Source organism: Diplotaxodon limnothrissa, linkage group LG6 (assembly GCF_057381915.1).
Source record: "Diplotaxodon limnothrissa isolate DT_005_m linkage group LG6, D_limnothrissa_male_GT1.1, whole genome shotgun sequence".
Lineage (NCBI taxonomy): Eukaryota > Metazoa > Chordata > Actinopteri > Cichliformes > Cichlidae > Diplotaxodon > Diplotaxodon limnothrissa.
This window is the reverse complement of record NC_140601.1, coordinates 24871293-24889742: the sequence shown is the minus strand read 5'-3', so window position 1 is coordinate 24889742 and position 18450 is coordinate 24871293. Positions and strand designations below refer to the sequence as shown.

Sequence of the window (18450 nt, the reverse complement as noted above, 5' to 3'; positions counted from 1 at the left end):
TTTGTTTGCTTGCTATTAAATTTGACTCTGTATGATTTGGTTTTGGAAAAAACAGGGACGGTGATGGAGAGCAAGCATGTGTGCTGTGTATTTTATGGTGCTGACCTTTCTTAAGCACTAAAAGAGGCTTTCAAAAAGACATGGCATTTAGGAACTGTCTCTGAGGCAGTCCATTACTGCTTCAGCCATGTATTTTATTAATTCTGTTACACAAACATAAACAGGCTAACAATTTAGCTATTAGACATAAAAAATAGAAATATCAACCTTTTAAGTGGAAAGTCAGCATATCAAAGCAAAAAAAAAAAAAATCAACTTCTCTTCAATGCAAAATCATATTTTGATCATTTTTAAAAAAAACTGCCCTCAAAAAATTTTCCCCCAAACTGTATGTTTTACAGGATCCTCTCTCACAAGTAAAAATAAAGTGCTCTGCTATTGAAAGAAGTATTTAGAACTCAAGTGTAGTTGCTGTGCACCCACAGATGCAACAGATTTATGAAACAAAATAACTATTAGTGACTTTGCTCATGCCAAGGTTGCTTGTTTGTGACTGGCTCTGAACTCTATAGCTTTAGCCACTTTGCCTTTGTTAGTTTCTTTAAAATCCACGTTTCCATGTTTCGCTAGGTGGAGGTGGTTTAAATGTCTCTTTAGATTTTTTTTGTTCTGAACATTTGTGGTGGTCCCCCTGTGATTTTGGCAAACATCGTGTCTTCACTCACAATAAGAAGCCTTAAAGCTAACCACATAGTATCATGTGGTTTGCATGCAACGATTTGCCTACATCACTGTGTGTGTGTTGTACATGCATGAAACAGACCGGCTTGTAATTTGAAATAAGTGAGGCTGACTGACTGGTCATCGGCCTCAGTCGATGCTGTAAATTGGCTATTTTTGGTCTTTGGACAGTTAAGAAGTGAAACTCTGCTATACATAATCTTTTAAAGCATGGTAAAGCCTTAACTTAAATTTAGTTTTTTCTCCAATCTTTCTTATGGAATGATGTCATCTGATAATGAAGGATATTTTACTAAATTAAATATATTGGAAAATACAATATAGTGGTTATTGACATCATGAGTCTTTATATTAGTCCCGGGCCTGAAAATGGTCAAGTTATTCAAAGCTAACAAAGGTTCAAAGGGGTTGGCAAAAAAAAGAATCTGGTAGCCATCCCCGATCGCTGTTACAAATTTCAGGGAGGAGATAAAAATTGTGGTTATGAAATATTTAAACGCGTTAAGAAGTCTATATGAGTTTTTTCAAACAGAAAGATCATATCTCTATTAAATCTCAGATGCATTATATGCTGTTAGACACTCTTCTCTGGGAGAACTCTACTAGTCAGCACTGTAGCTCCATTAGCAGGTAGAATAATCGTTATCAACTTGAAGGCCACGTCTTCCATCAAGGATAATGGTCTATCTCACAATTTAAAGAAAGTGATCAAAAACATAATGGCTTATTCCTTTGCTCTTGCTCCTAATGTTTGCTTGTGTTTCATAACATGAGCCCCCCCACGATAAGGATAAGCAGAAGAGATTGGATGGATGGACAGATCGAAGTCCATGGAAGGCAACTATCTTTTTAAAGCCCTGTTGCCTTTTAAAACTGTCAAATTCATTATTAAATAAAAAATCAGCTTGAAAATTAAGCACAAAAGTCGAAAAATAAACAGGAACAAATTGAAACATAGATGTAAAGTGTGAATTTGGTTGTTTATAACCCCCCTTTTCATATAAAAATGAGTGTGTGTTCATTTGACAAAGGAGTTGTACAATTCTGCGAACACACACACATTTACAGTTTGAAACATGCGTGTGTGCTCTCTGTCTATCAAAGAATGCTAATGGGCCAAATAAAAGCCTTTGGATCTATAAAAAGGAAAGCAGACCATTAACCCCTCCCCATGTACCAGGTCCACTGGACCAACAGAAACGAGAGCTCACGTCATCCTTCTTTCAGATCGCCCATCAGTGTAACCTGAATCTCAAATGGATAACCGCCACCACACACACACACACTTCCTCATATACACGTGCATTTGCAGACAAGCAATGATAGCATTATAACTTATTACTGAGGACACTGTTTCTGGATCAGCTAACATGATGATCAATAATTATAGATTTTTGTCTGTTTAATGTGAAATTCAAGAACTCGGGTAATGCCAAGGTTTTTACTTGTAAAACAGAGTTGGCTTTAGTGTACTTAGGGAAGGGAAGGTGTACCCAATGAAGGTACACCTCCAAAAGACTGCACATCTTCGGCAATCCAAACAGAACTTGTTAGTAATTTTACAATAGCTCACTGTAACAAAATGCTACTAGTTGTAAATAACCCCCATCCAGTAAGTATTTCAGTATGTGATACATTTCAAGTAACGATGCATATATATTTAAAATTACAATAGCAAACCAAAAAGTAAAATTGTATTGTGCAGCAGTTCCATTCCATTTGAGACTCCACAATTTCTTATGTCCTGTTAGGATGTCCTGTGACTGGACAGTACCAACTATATTGCTATGTAAAAGTTAATGTAGTTAATGGCGAAATTATCTCTCGTGAAATAAAAAGATTTTGGTTGAATCCATTTCCTGAAAACTCAGACTTTATGTACTATGCCCGCCTGTTACAAATAAACAAAGGTAATTGCAAATTTATGAAAAATACAATAAAAATAAACATTTTGCATCTGTTTCATTCCCTTGTTAAGGAAGACCAGCCCACCTTTTCTTTTAAGATACAATGATTGAGGAAAACCTCATCTGAGGCTTTGAGAGTATGTTTTTACTGAGCGTAAAATCAAACAATAAATTCATAATCAGGCACTGAGAATATAGTAACCAGCCACATTCTAAAGTATCTGTAACCATAAACTGTTTTAATTTTATGACCATAAATGGTTTGAATAGGTGACCTAGTGAATAGCATGTGCTTGTAATTTCAGTTAAAAACAAGTTTATGCTTGAAAAGAAACCAGAAAAAAATGTACATTACAATTTCAGTTTATTACAATTATTACAGCTGTATTATTTTTATTCAAGTGAATAAATTAACAAGGAGCCTTAAATTTCTGTTCAAGGTTCCTTGTTCCAAAAACCTAGATCAGAGTAGTATTATTTTGTTTTGAATATTAGTATAACGGATTAATGATGCAAAAATGTCGAGTGTTCTTTTTACTTGTGTTTACTGCCAGTTGTTTTTTCTTCCAATATAAACACTGTTGTTAGGTCAGATTGGGTTCTAAGATCCATACGCTGTTTCCTTAAAAAAAAGATTCTCTTATTCCCTTCATCACCAGCAGAGAGCAGCAAAGGAAAAAGAAATGTGCAGTCTCTCTAAAGGCAGCATTGTCATGGAACTAAATGAAGCAGTCAGGTTCAGTGCACCAGTGTTAAAAAAAAAAAAAGGAAAACAACATTATTGCAGTTGTGGAGTGATTCAGCAAATCTGTCCCATTCATGATTACTAGAAGAAATAAATGCTGCTGATGCTGCTGTAGCTGACTGAGTCAGTGAAACCGATCAGGCAGAATGTGTGAACAGAAATAGAGGTGTGAGATTGTGTCCCTGTCACTTGTGCTGAAATTTCAAACTCCTAACATTAGCGGCATTGACAGAGAGAGACCTTGACACCCGTCTGCTTGGAGTGGGCGCGCACACTCACATGCAGGAGCTGTCAACTTCAATTCTATCAGCCACCACTATGGAGGGTGCAATGCAGTTAAGATTCAGACTGACCCACTTTCTCCCGTTTAGGGGGAAGCCTGTAACTTGGTGGTTGGAAGCCACTGTTCTCTGCTCACTGGTCCCCCTCTGGACAGAGTGGTGTGTCCCATTTGCTCTGCTGGCTCACAGTAGGACAGCCTGTACCCAAGTTCACCCTTTTCATGGTCTTGTCTCATTTTTATTTGAACACTTTTTGCATCATTCTTTTCCATTTTTATTTGGAAAAGTCTGTAGTATGTAATAAAAGAAACTAAACGCATACATCATTTAAACTGCGACAAAATAAAAAGTCCTTACAGACTTTATAGATTTATGAACTTGTAAATTGGGGGTTAACCATACCATGACTAGAATATTTACCGTATTTCGACCATTGTAATCCGTCTCATGGTCCTTTCTGACCTATTAAATCTTCACTACACATTTACCTCATTCGCTAAGGATGGAGAGCATTTTCACAGCAGCAGAGGAAGTAGCTGTGTCTGCAGCAGTCAGCTGGCTGTTAGCACACAGCCTCCTTAAATCCCTTACACAATGAAAAATTTCCTGTGACTCTGGCTCACATGCACATTAACAGTCATGCAAGGACACGCTCGTACACACTCAGAGCCTTTTGTAGCCACATCTGTTCACATGGAGGGTTTTCATGTACATCTGGTATGGGTAATTCCCTGTTTGTGTGTTGAAATATGTGATGAGGATGAGAGTGTGAGTGGTTCTTATGTTCATTTTTCATCAGCCCTTTTCAGTCATCATCCCTCTTGTTCGTGTTTGATAGGACCATACGAGGGGAGGGATTCATTTTTTGAGCACCTGTAGGTGTGTGTATGCCTGTGTTTTTGTGTGAGGACTGAAATCTAACTGCTGTACAAGGTGGAAGAAAAGAAAACCGAAGAAAGGAAAAAGAGGAATATGCAACAGTTTTTTAAAAATATTTTATTTTTCACTGAATTTGGGTTAACGCTTCTTTAAAGTCTTTTTTTCAGTCATTTCGGAGTAATTAGTCAATATTTCTCTGTTTTTTCTTTTAGTATTAGCATAATGCTGATGCAAAACAAGGCCTAATAACTTTTTATAATTTATATAGTATGGCATTTTTTTTTGACAAATATAAAAAGTGAAGGTGTTTAGTTTGCTTTAGGCAGAATTTATAAACTTTAGCACCAAGGAGAAAACACAGAAAAGTAGAAGGGTGAAGTCATGGCCCACGCTGCAGCCCATCTTAAGAAAGCTCGCGAGCTTGAGCAACACCCAGACTACAGGGCTTTGCAGAAAGCCAGGGAGAAGAGGAGACGGCAGCGGGAAAGAGCTGAACGAAAGCGTCAGGTAAAATCTGTCACACGTGGTGTGTATCATGACAATTTCATTACCACATTCTGTGGTGGCCTTATCGTACGCTTTGGTGTTACTGTAGGACAACATGAAAAGGGGCTGTGGGATTTGCACAGATGTGGAGGTGGTTGAAATCGCACTAGGTAACGGATAAAGTCAAAGAAATAGTACTGTACCACTGTCTACCATAAATAGTATAATTTTTTAAAAAGATTTTCACCGTTTTTGTTTTAACCTTCATGGTTAAAACAAGGTTAACCATGAGGTTAACCTAATCAAACACTTAAATCACCACCATGAACATTTATAAGAAAGTAACCAAGGCAAAGGGACTAAAGCTAAAGCCCCTAGCAATACTAGTGCACATATGTTCATAAGTGACCTCGTGTACACAAAGCAGCTGTTAATGAGACATTCGTGATAATAAGTAGAGTTTTGATTTTCATCCAGTGTAAGCATACTTGTGTTGTCCTTCATTACATGACTGACTCCAGGCGAATCTGTGCAAATCCTGTACGGATACAGAGATTACAGCTGGATCTCAATCAATCCAATCTCTGCATGTGGAGTTTGGCAAACAGCTGAATCAGGCAGGCAGACGAGTAAAAACTCAAAAAGTGGAGACTGAAGAATACACACACACACAAAACGAGTTCTGTGTAGTGAAAAATTCTATGTAAGGTTGAAATTAGATTGCTTGTACTAACCGGATCTGACTTGGTCCATTTTTCAGTGGTTTCTGTCAGCCTCCCATATGTTCCGTTATGCATGAGCAACACATGTACAGCAGCACAGCCAAACAGTTGCATACACACTCACAGCCACACACTAACATGTCATTAGTGTTGTAAAGACTCACTTCTTGATGCATTCTCAATCATCCAGGTAAGTAAATCTCCAAAGGTTGATTCTGTTCATCTGGACGTTTCGTCACTCATCCAAGTGACTTCTTCAGTCTCAGCTGACTGCAGGTTTCCCCAAGCTTATAAACAGTACTGTTTATAAGGTTGGGGATAAACAGTACTGTCAACTTTTGGAGGTAAAGTCTCACTGTTCACTACCATGAAAAACCTTTGTAACAGCAAACCTAATCAAACACTTAAATCACCACCATGAACATTTATAAGAAAGTAACCAAGGCAAAGGGACTAAAGCTAAAGCCGTCCAGAGCTCAGAGCCAATCCAAGCCAGCAGCCTCGGTATGAGCAAAGGATCGGAGGAGTTATGTAGACAATTATAGAGATGAGTAAAAATGAAGGAAGGGCTGAAAGCCTGTTATGAACATGCTGAAAAAAGATGAAAGGTTTTTTGTTGTTGTTGTTATATAAATCTGTTGCTTTTGTTTGGTAAGGAAAAATATATCAGACATTTCAGTTAACTATTTATGCTTCAGCTAATTTTGCTTTGAAGAACAGTTATAGTTCTTAGAAAGAAGAGAATCAGAATCATCAAAAATATGTATTACCATGTCAGACTTGCAAAAAAACATGGAATTGGCCAAAGAAATCTCAATTAGTGCATTTCTTATTTAAATCTTTTTATTGCTGTGTTCCATTTTTAATTTTGTCTCAGAATCCTGACCCTTGGTGTTCCTGAAAGCACCGTAGGCCATGTGGTCTACATTCTGAGTGAAACCCAGCTGTTATGCACCCTACCATGAACACACACACACCCATCAGTGGGTTGTGTCTGTGGAACTGAAGGTCTAGAATGGTAAAAATAGCTAAGACAGGAGAAACAGTAAGGGTTAAATGTTTATGGCTGCAGTTGTTATCTTACTGCGAGAGAGGAGAGGCAGCGGAAGAGTAGGCAGGACTGGGCCTTGACCACAGTACATCGTACATTAAGTCAGAGCTAGAGGCTGATCCTCAGCTTGCACTGTGATAAAAGGGAACAACAAGGAAATGTAGTAGAATTAATTAGAAAAGGAAGCAAGATTTGGTAATTTATTAAATATGTTTGAACCAAAGATATGTACAAATTTATTGGACTGTAGGATTAAAGGATGCCAGTAATCAGGAGTGTACTGAGAGATGCAAAGTGAGAAACTGCAAGAATTTGACAAAGTGGCCAAAGAGAGTAAAGAAAGGCGACAATATTCAGGTAAAGCTGTGAATTCTTTTCCTGTTTGAATGGTAACCATGGGAAATGCAGCAACATGTAAGATATGTGGATCAGATAAAGCTTCAAAGACCGTTGGGATTGACTATGCCTCAAATCAACATACTGATTACTACAAGGCTGCTGACACTGGATCTAACGTTGATGATTTACTGGTAAGAGATGGAAAAAGCAGACTTGGGTTGTTATAATTTCTTTTTCTGCTAATGTCCTTTTTTGTCAGAAACAAACATGTTTGTTTGTCCCGTGTTCAGCAAATGAAAATAAAATAAACAATAAAAGCAAAGGTGAATCAAATAGACCAATACAGCAAGGCTGGGATGGTCCATTTGGTAAAGTAAATCCATTGGGCATCTTTCTTTGCCTTTAGACAACAATTCTGATGGCAAAAGAACCAAACGGGACAGGCAAAAAAAAAAAGAAGAAACAAACATGTTAATGTCTGATGGTTTGCTTGGGATTGTGCGACATTGCACGTGAAGGGTAATCCACATAGGGGGTGTGGTATGATTGTTGACATGTATTGCGAAGTTTGATGACCTTACAAGTTAACTTCCAGTGGTGATTGACTGACACTTTAACACTTTAACCTTGCTAAAAAGAGGTTAGAAACTCGTTGACACTCTCAAGATAATGAAGACACTACTAATGTTCACATACTGTGATATTCAGCAAATAAAGCGATACATCGGTATATTTTGATTATTCAAATATCAGATGTCATGCAATGAAAAATTCTATTTTGGGCCAAAATCATTACAGAGGTAATGACAGGCCATCGTCAGAAAGTCATCACTTCCTTTGACTTTGTTTTGTTTTTTTGTTTGCTGTTAAAATTGGTTGTTAAATTTCTGTTCATTAAGCTGCAGTGATTATGATTGTCTGCAGTAAACAAATGTTAGATGTTTTATTAATATAAGATTTTTCTTTTAATTCTGATACTGCCTTAAAAATATAACACTATTTGGTAAGATTTATATTTAATCCAACTCAGAAAAGAGTGCTATTCCTCTTACATTTTTTTTAAAGAGCAAGAGGAAAACACAATTTACATTTAAAACTTAAATTTGCTGTGTACATGCACATAAAGACAGTCTGTCATTAACTGTTGATCAGGCAGTAACGAACAATTCTAACAAAAAATGAACACATTTTGAATAAAATGAAAACAAGTCTTACACCAGGAGAACAAGAAATGCTGGAAGGCTTGAGATCAAACAGTAACAGATTGGGAACAAGTGCGGCAGTTTAACGCAGGTGATATTTATCAGTGCAGGACAGACAAAAATGGAGGAAAAAATAGTAAAGACACAAGTAAAACTAAAAAAAAGACACCAGGAATGGCTAAATAAAACAAATAAACTTAAGCCTGAACAAAAAAAAAAAAAAAACACGACATCAAAATGCAAATTTAGTATGACAACATGATGTAGGGATCAAGGTTAGAATCTCCATGAAATGAATGTAAGTCAACATAATGTCCTCTGGCAATGTGGAAACGTGACTCTGTGTGTGCATGTGTGTGTGTGCACGCGTGCGCAGCTGCTTTGTGATGGTTACATTTAGAGTAGCCTAGTAGGCCACTGATACTGTACAAGCAGCTATTTAGCCATATAAAAACACATGATTGACCCTTTATTTTATGTTTTCACATTAAAAGAGCTTTAAGGAACAAACCCATCGTGTGTGTGTGTGTGTGTGTGTGAGAGAGAGAAAAATACTGTTTTGTCTTTTTGTCTGATAAATGGAATGTGGCCTTTAATGTTGTTACTATAATATTGCATATATGTGGCACTTTTATCAGAATGACACAGTAACAAAATAAATTAGAAACATTTGCTTATTTACCTGTTATTAATATTACCCTAATTTCTGTTTTATCTCTGTAGTCGGACAGTAACACCAGTTTCCTCCGGGCTGCCAGAGCTGGAAACATTGACAAAGTCCTTGAATTCCTGAAGAACGGGGTTGACATCAGCACATGTAACCAGGTAAGAAAACTTAAACAACATCGGATTTTGTTTGAATTCTTGTATGCAGTTACATTAATTTGAAGAGAGGCGATAAAAATAAAAACTGTGACAAATTTTCAGGTTTTATGGAGTTATATTTTTCAAAACTCCATCTTTGTGTTTTTAATTTTAAATAATACGTTTTAAGTTTTTAGTTTTTTTTTAATCTAAATATTTATTACAACTTTCCAGAACTGATATAGCAATTGTGTGAAATAATATCTAAAATCTGCTGTTTAGTGCTTCAATGCAAGCTACTGTCAAACCTGCTCAAGCTAACCTTTGCCCTGCCATGTCATGATGGCATCAAATTCAAATTCAAATTCAAATTCAAATTTTATTTGTCACGTACACAGTCATACACAGTACGATATGTAGTGAAATGCTTGGACAACATCACACAGCGAGTACCTTAACCTGCCATATCCCTTTACATACTCACAGCTACCCTCATAGCTACAATTACTCCCCCCCCCCACCCATTCTTCCCCCCAATCTCAGCAGCTTTTGAAAAGGTCTGTCTCCGTGACAGCTGTTCTCGTCCCCTCCCCATACTCGCCCTGTCCCACATTCCGCCGAAGGGGAGGGATTGGAGAGGTTAAAATATTTCCCCCTACTCCTCTCTCCTGTCTACGTCAATGTGATTTACAGAAGTCACAAGACAGCCTAAAGGAGTGAGGCTACGTGAGCGTATGTGTTGTGTGTGTGCGTGCATATCGTTATTTTTTACTGTGTCATTGCTTGACTGTTATAGCTGGTTTGCAGCTATAAAAAGCCAACCCGTAGCTCTGCTGTTTGTTATCATGGGCACCATGGGCTCTGTTTTGTGCCCCGAGAGGGAAGCCTGAATATAGAAAGCTGTGCACACACTAATCTTCACATACACATACACACAGACATGTACATAGGCACACACACCTCCTGTCCTGCAACAGGAGAGCCTTGCCCTAATAGGATTTCTCGGTGGTCAGATGATCAAATTTGAGACCTTGTCAAGTGACCAAAAAATGTAAGGGACATTTTTATACATATCCCAGTTATTCCCTCATTATTGTGTGTGTAGAGGCCAGTATAATGTGCAGTGAATGTAATTTTGGACCTAAGCACGTTAAATATCTCCCAGCACATATGAACATAAGCTATAGACTTTATTTTATTCCAGTGATGTGTAAGTAAACCAAATTAAAGTTATAACATGCACATAAATGCATTACTTTTTTTCTCTTAGTGTTTTCAATAGCCAAATGTAAAATAATATAAAATAATGTGTGCATCTTCCCACGTGTGTATTTGTCTCTAATTCTGATTGCACGTGCTTAAATACATAATCATACATTCACAGATTCACAGATCATTTCTACACTTTTTCCACCTACAGATATATGCTGTGTTACAGGCAGGGAAGTCTGTTGTGTCTTTACCTTTTTACTCACAAATTTTAAGAGGAAAGACATTGACAGTATGGTTAAGTTAAAGCACACATCACTGGTCTTAATTTGTGCTGAATGTGTATGACAGCTGATGAGTGATGTCTCTAGAATGATTTTGTTAAGTCAAAGCACAACAGGCAGTGACATGACCGTACTGGAAGTGATGGCATGAGCCCAGGATTAATGCTTTTGATTACTGCAGTAAGATTAAAAAAAAAAAAAAAAAAATCACAATAATTCTGTGCATAAATGCAAATTTTCTCCAAAGACTTGAACGAATCACGGAAAAGCATCATTATCACAAAGCCATTATCTGAAATAATGTCCGATAATGAGTCATTAGAGTTAGTAGTCTATTGACAAGAGCCGGATAATGTGACATTGCAGTTGAATGACCCAATTTCCTTTTGCTTGTTTTAATGCGTTTCCGATTACCGTTCACAATGCAATCAAATACAGGAACTGTATCTTAGTATTTTATCATGTTTAATGTTATTCATGGTTTCTTTAAAAAGTCTATCCATCCACAAAACACCACAAGAAGCTGCAAATGTCACACACTAAGTCATGCACATATTTTGAGTATCGCCCTTGGTGCTATATTCATTAATAACTGAAGAGTAAAAACCTAGAAAGCACGAAGAGAGTGGCAAGGGCCAGAAACTGGCGCCAAGGGCAGAAGGCTGCGTATATTCCTAGCTTGCCAAAGCCACTGTCATACTATGATTCTCCATTGCACAGATTTTATGAATGAGATGTATAAATAAAGTTGTAATGTTTTTTACAGATGATGTTTGTTCTTCCAGTTTTTAAGCATGGTGTGTTTGAGTTTTAGGATTTCAAAAGAGAATGAGTCACTACAGCTTATTCTGCATTTTAATACAATATGCCTATGTGCTTGTATTTGCGTGTTAGGAGTGTGTATAAGAACTGTTTCGCTCTTCACAATTAAAGGCCAGATTTCCCTTCTAATCTACTTAAAATTTTAATCCTTGGTGAGTAATATTACTCTTTACTTTAATCCGCATGCATTTACATTATTTGCTCCAAAATCTATCCCACTGTGACATTTATGACATTTACATTATTTCCTCCAACATCTTTCCCCTGTGACATTTGAGACAATAAAACGGCACCAAGTAAGCATGGTTGTTTATACCATGTGTGCTTATAACAAAGGTCAGCGGTCAAAGCAGCTTGAATGACAATCTGCGCTGGATGAAGCTCAACATTTTGTCTCCTGCTAGGGGAAGCAACAAAGTGCCAGGGATCACGATGTCCATTAGCTAAATGAAGCTTTTAGGAACAACTGAGCTCAGAGGGAAAGGAGATTTAGATCGGTTTGTGTGACTGTGTGTGTGTTTTGTAGGGTTTTCTTGTCTCTCCTGAAATACATAATGGCTGAAATGTGGCTGAAAGTATGATTATTTTGTGCCGTGTCAGTGAGTCTATCATTTCAGAACTGAAGTATAACTGAGGCTGGACTTTCTGCTTCTCAAATGTCAGCAAAGAGCATCTGATATAGCCTAGACTATTTTTTTCTCTTTTCATCCGTTGCCAGTTCAGTGGAAAAAGTCACAGATGGACTAACTGCATACTGATTTAAAATATACTGAAGTGATGATGATATTAGAAGGTTTGGCCATGCGACCGGACAAACATGATATGCAGTGTGATCATTGTGGAAGTGATAATGACAATTTAAAAAAATCAGCAAAAACATATATTAAAATTTAAAGTCTTTACTTATCAAAAGTGAGTGCTTGCTATGATGAGTCAGTTGCAGACCTTGCAGACCTGCGTGATGATGATTTAAGTGTTTGATTAGACTTGATTAGACCATGAGGAGCTTTCACACTTTAAGCGACTGTGCTGTGAGAGCATGTGTGACTATTTTAGCGTGATGCAGTGTGACCAACTCATAATCTGGCATACATGAAACTGATTGAGAATGTGTCATAGACTGTCGATCGGTGGATCTCTGCAGATTTGATTAAGACACATAACAGACACTGGTCTAGTGCCATTTGTGCCGCTTTACTCGTAGCTCATTAGAAACCGTTTGCACAAACTGAAGGCATTTATGCCTTCTTAGGTTTTATGGATGTACCATAGTGATACGAACTATGTGTCATTTTTCACTCTTTTTAAAGTCATGTTATAAATCACTCAGCCAGACAGTCACTGATATACTTTGGCCTTTGAGGAATGCCCCCCTTTTTATTTTAAAGGCTGACATTTTCAGTTGCTTCTAAATATGATTATCTATGTTTGGATGTGTGTTTGGGTTCCCTCTATGACTGTGCAGAAATATGACACCCTCTTTGGCTGTTTGGCATTTAGCAACTCGCGAGAAAGAAAGAGAGGGCGTGTTTCTATTTGTGTGTGAATGTATATGCATGATGTACATGTGCTATGGAGGGGAAAAGGCAATGATAGAGGGGTTAGCAACAGCTCCTCTTTTATATCACTGCCCAAAAAGCATCCAGAGCTTAGAGGCACATTTCCTCGCTGTCATTCATCTGAATTAGCCTGCAGGAAGAGGACAGAGCACATAAACCTAGAAAGCTGGTTCTAAACCAGTATAGAGGAAGCAGGAGGTGGAGGACTGGTTGGAGTTCCATCACCAAAGACAAAAGAAAACAGAGCAAAGGATTCATGAAGGCACAGAATACCCAAAGGAGCGGGCATTTTGAAAGATAAAAAAAGAGCAAAATTTCAAAGATCCAAAGCACAGGATGGAAGAAAAGGAGGACGAGGTGAATGGTTTTTGTTTTGTTTAGAGTTTGTTTCTGTGTGTAAATGTCAGCGTCAGAAGAGGTACTGTGAGTTTTCGAGTGGGGATAAATCAGTTGTGTTGTAAGGGCTTGTTGGAGTGCAACATTTGAGGTCTGCTCTCCTCTTGTGCTGCTATAGTTCCTGTTGATAAATCTGAGGTGAGGCCTTTGTTATGAGCGAATTGAACTGTGAAAAATCAGCCAGTTTTTTTAACCCAAATAGTTTTTCTTCTGTTTCCATTCTTAAATGTCAATCTCTCCAACTGTGAATGAAATGAATGCCATAAATCATGTACAGTATAATGCAATGTCAAGTTGGATTATACCTTCATAAGTGACTATAAACTTAATCAAGATTTTTTATTGTTGCCAATTTTACAAAAATTCACACTTGTACTATAGTTTTCCTTTTTTGCAGGAGTATACATGATTCCATTAGATTGTTATTGAGCCAATTTCCAGTAGATATCGCTTTATGTCCTGTAATGTTGGTATGCCTTATCTTTGATACAGGGGGGTTGTAATATGATTCCCTGAGCACCACGCAGTTTCATTTTTTCTTCACGTGTTTTCTTGAAATCTTCTCTTGTTTTCTGTTTAGAATGGTCTCAATGCGTTACACCTGGCGGCTAAGGAGGGGCACAAGGAATTGGTGGAGGAACTGCTACAGAGAGGAGCATCTGTTGACTCTTCCACCAAGGTACACACATGATTTAGCTTTATAGGGTCTTTAATTGATATATTTCAGTTAATATAATTGTTGCTTTAATCGCTCACTATATATCTAATGGGTTTTTCTTTGGCTTGCATTGGCAAAGATAACTTTTTAAAGATAAAGCTAAATTTTTAAAAGAGGGAAAAAAAGATAAGAAAATTATTTTAACCAAAGGAGAAAGAAGGAGATGATGGAAAGGAATTAAATAAGTTGTAAAATACCATAAAAATCATTCCTTCTTTAGTGAATTAAGGAGCCATTGGGGTGGATATGAGGGTGATTTAAGATGATTATGAGAGTTTGATTGTTTGTTTCTTCAGACATTCAGTTTTATTAATTAATAAAATATTAATAATTGTATCATATATAAATTTAGCACAATGAGTCAGGAAATTTTTGATTGGCTGATGACTTGTTTGTTGTAAGAATGTTTCTTGGCAGTAAATGTTGGAAGCCCTGTTTAATTTTTTTCCATTAAATGGTGCCACATTGGTAAGGAAATTGCATTTGTGGGTTGAGCAGCAGAGTTGAGTGTGTCGGTTGCGCCCATGAAAAACCTCTCTGCCAATCCCAAACAGCTTCTTCTACTAATGACTTGTGCTTTGTGCCTCTGTTGTTAAATTATTATTATTATTATTATATGGCCAATATGTTTTGTATACTCAACTCTGCTGCTCAACCCTTTCCAACAGTATAAGATTTATTGCCAAGAAGCATTGTTACAACAAAGAAATCCTTACTTTTTGTGCTAAGTTTAGATATTGTACCATTCAGTCGGAAGGAGTAAGAGAAGGTGAGAGTGAATGTGTAGTGCGCTTTTTGGCAAGCTGCTTGTTATGTGAGTCTGTGACTGCCTCATGACTCAGGCTCAACAGCTAGCAGCAGTGAACAGCTGACACAGAATCTATCACTCTGCTGTTTGTGTCCTTCGAGTGACTTGAATACGTTTCTTGGAATTAAACCCAACTTTTACATCCTAAACATTAAAGCAGAAATGAAATGTTTGCATAATGTGATTTTAGCCCTGTAACACCAAGTGTATGTATATTTTTTTATATGTGTCAAACATTTCAATAAACATTCATTTTCAAAAATCAGAATTTTCTGGAATTTTCAGGGTTAAGACTGAGGGAGGTAAGAGACGACAGATATTTGGTTGGTGATCTTAACCCTGTTTTCTCTTTGCAGAAAGGAAACACTGCCCTCCATATTGCCTCTTTGGCTGGACAAAAAGAAGTAGTCAAATTGTTGGTGTCAAGAGGAGCAGATGTCAATTCTCAGTCACAGGTGAGAATTAACAAGAACTTTTACAAAATGCATCAGCATGCAACACAAGCAACAAGTATATGATGTGGTTTTGTTTTTGCCTGTATATCTCTTCAGAATGGCTTCACGCCACTCTACATGGCGGCTCAGGAGAATCACTTGGAGGTCGTGCGATACCTCTTGGAAAATGAAGGAAATCAAAGCATTGCAACAGAGGTATGTTTATCTTTCATATTGTTATATATACAATTATTGAAGGTAAAAACAATATGTAATATCTTGCCTATTTTCTTTTCTTTTCTCTATGAAGCGTGTAACCATTTAACTTTTTTTCCCCTGTGCTCCTCCAGGATGGCTTTACTCCACTTGCTATTGCTCTTCAGCAGGGGCACAACTCAGTTGTCTCCTTGTTGTTGGAGCATGACACTAAGGGTAAGGTACGCCTTCCAGCCCTGCACATTGCTGCCCGCAAAGACGACACAAAGTCTGCTGCACTGCTGCTTCAGAATGACCACAACGCTGATGTCCAGTCTAAGGTGAGGGAGGGCAACAGGGACAAGTTACATGTTATTGTTTGTGGGTTCCTTAGGGAACAATAATAAAACGGACAGACCAGGCCTCTCTGAAAATGCTGTATTGTACAGGTCCTTATTTTTTATTTTCAAACTGTGCAAACTTATAAACATACTCAGTGTTTTAAATTAAAAAAAAATACTGAGTGTTTCCCCTAACAGCCCTTCACCCTATTCCCCTTTTCTCTCTCTATGCATCATAACCAGATGATGGTCAATAGAACCACAGAGGTATACAGACTTATCACCTCCTCCTTTGATTCTGAATTTTGTCACTTCTGACTAGGGATGGGTATCGTTTAGGTTTTATCCGATACCGGTGCCAAATCGGTACTTTTGAAACGGTGCCGGTGCTCAAACGGTGCTCAAACCGGTGCTTAAAGAATGGAGAACACAAAATTGGTCCAAAAACCTCTCATGTTCAGCTGGTTTTTTGTAAAAAGATAACAATGTTAGCCTTTTCTGCAGCTATGTGGCATATATGGCATCACTCTTGGCTGGAAGCAGTGCTTAAACAATGGAAAAAACACAAACTTTGTCCTAAACCTCTCATGTTTAACTGTTTTCCACTTTTTCTTTGGTCATTTTAGCCTTTTTGTCCAGGGTGAAGGGAGTATCTGCCATCAAACAAGAAGACAGCTGCATGTAGCTATGATGATGTTTGCTAGTTCACCTTACATGCATTAATGTAATAACGTGGTTAGCCTACTCAACGTAAATTACACGAACAACATTAAGCTACTCACGCAGAGAAGAACGGCTGCTGCATCATCATCCTCATCATTTCTGCTACACTGGCAGGGCTAGGGGCCAGGACTCTCCTCTTCGGGGTTTTTGGGGGATATTGCTAACTCCGGGTCAGATAACAGGCAACCCACCCGCAGTAGATGCGCTCGGTGTGAGGTCTCGCAGCAAGCTATCATACGGCGCATTTCTGGGCTTTTAAAAAAAAAACGCTATGCGTCGCCAGGTGTCTCATCGGATTTGAGGAGTTACCTCCTTTGACAGTATCACAGTATCAGCTTAAAGCACTTGTTGCTGCTGAGTTTGCATATTTTGCTGTGAAGTACAGCCAGACTTTTGACCGCTTCGCCTTGGACATTTTAATCTGTAGCTCTGCTCTAAAAGAACGCACGTACCTGGCCCCGCCTACTATCCTCGGAAACGTAAAATGATTGGCTAGAAGTGTATCACAGCTCAGGAAAAAAAAAGCACCGAAATAAAGCACCGAAATGTGCGCTGCTTTTCGGTCTGGTTACTACCGTTTATGTCAGAACCGGTGCCATCATGGCACCGGACACCGGTACCCATCCCTACTTCTGACCATTTTTTTCAGCTCTTTTGTTTTGATCTTGTCCTTACTTATTGAGGACTTTTGTGACATAGGGATACCCTGCATGCCAGAGTTTGCTGTATTAGACACTGCATGGCTGACAGTAAAACACAATGTGTTTTATTGATAATCCTCAGAGAATGTCAGTTAATTACTGATCATTTATTTTATAGATTTTTGTTGTTATTTTTAATTGATAGGTCATTGAAATGTATTATGTTTACGAATTTTATACTGAACTGATAACCTGAAAGTAAAATCAGCTTTTTCTTTTACTCCTATCTTTCTACGCGTAACTCAGCGCATGTGTGTCCTTGTGCATGTTGATTTACTTCTCTGAAACACTTTGATCTCTGATCTTTAAGTAAACTTTGTTTCTTAATTAAATTGCACCATGTCTATCAGAATGGGAAGGTAAGGAGTGAACCGACCTGCAATTGTGTACTATGAAAATTTATATATATAGCTAATATATAAATGTTCATTTGTCCACCCAAGTAGAAACACATACTTGCGAGCGTCCATAGTGTTGCTTGGTGCTTATGAGTTATGTTTTGTCCTTTATTTCAATATATTTATGTATCCAAAAAACCAAGTTGATTCACCCGTAGTTTTTTTTAGTAAGCATGGCTGAACTTGAGCAGTTTTGCATGTATTATCTATTGAATGTGCTATTTTGGGATTTGCTCATTTTTATGCTCCTTCTTACACAATGTTTTTCTTTCAGCACGCTCTTTCATCATATTACTACTTCAGCAGAGTCTGCTTCAGTAGAGTCTATTCCTGTATCTAACAATGAAAAGTCTTTCTTACTTTCTTTTGTTCACTTTCATTTTACTTTTCTCCTTTTCGTGATGAGCTGTTCTGCACTCTCTAACCTCTTTTCCTTTCACTCTGTCCCTCTCTATTCTCTCCTTTCCTATCAGAGTGGTTTCACCCCTCTGCACATTGCGGCTCACTATGGTAACGTGAATGTCTCCACCCTGTTGCTGAACAGAGGAGCTGCTGTTGACTTCACAGCCAGGGTACAGCCAAATTCCTGCTGTGTGGCTGTTTTTGATTTTGATCATTACAGAAGGGCATGTTATTTACCATCGTAGTGTTCACTTCTAATAAGCCTTTATTAATACATTTACCTCTAGCCCATTAAACGTTACA

At 37.8% G+C, this 18450-nt stretch overlaps 1 protein-coding gene across 1 annotated transcript in view; it reads left to right on the top strand.

The window, feature by feature from the left end:
• ank2a (ankyrin 2a, neuronal) overlaps nucleotides 1-18450 on the top strand; it is a 91826-nt gene that overhangs the window by 10955 nt on the left and 62421 nt on the right. Inside the window, exons 2-7 of the mRNA XM_085357011.1 lie at nucleotides 9077-9178; nucleotides 14008-14106; nucleotides 15310-15408; nucleotides 15505-15603; nucleotides 15738-15923; nucleotides 18219-18317. Coding sequence (XP_085213137.1) covers nucleotides 9077-9178; nucleotides 14008-14106; nucleotides 15310-15408; nucleotides 15505-15603; nucleotides 15738-15923; nucleotides 18219-18317 — 684 coding nt within the window. The remainder of the gene's footprint in view (nucleotides 1-9076; nucleotides 9179-14007; nucleotides 14107-15309; nucleotides 15409-15504; nucleotides 15604-15737; nucleotides 15924-18218; nucleotides 18318-18450) is intronic.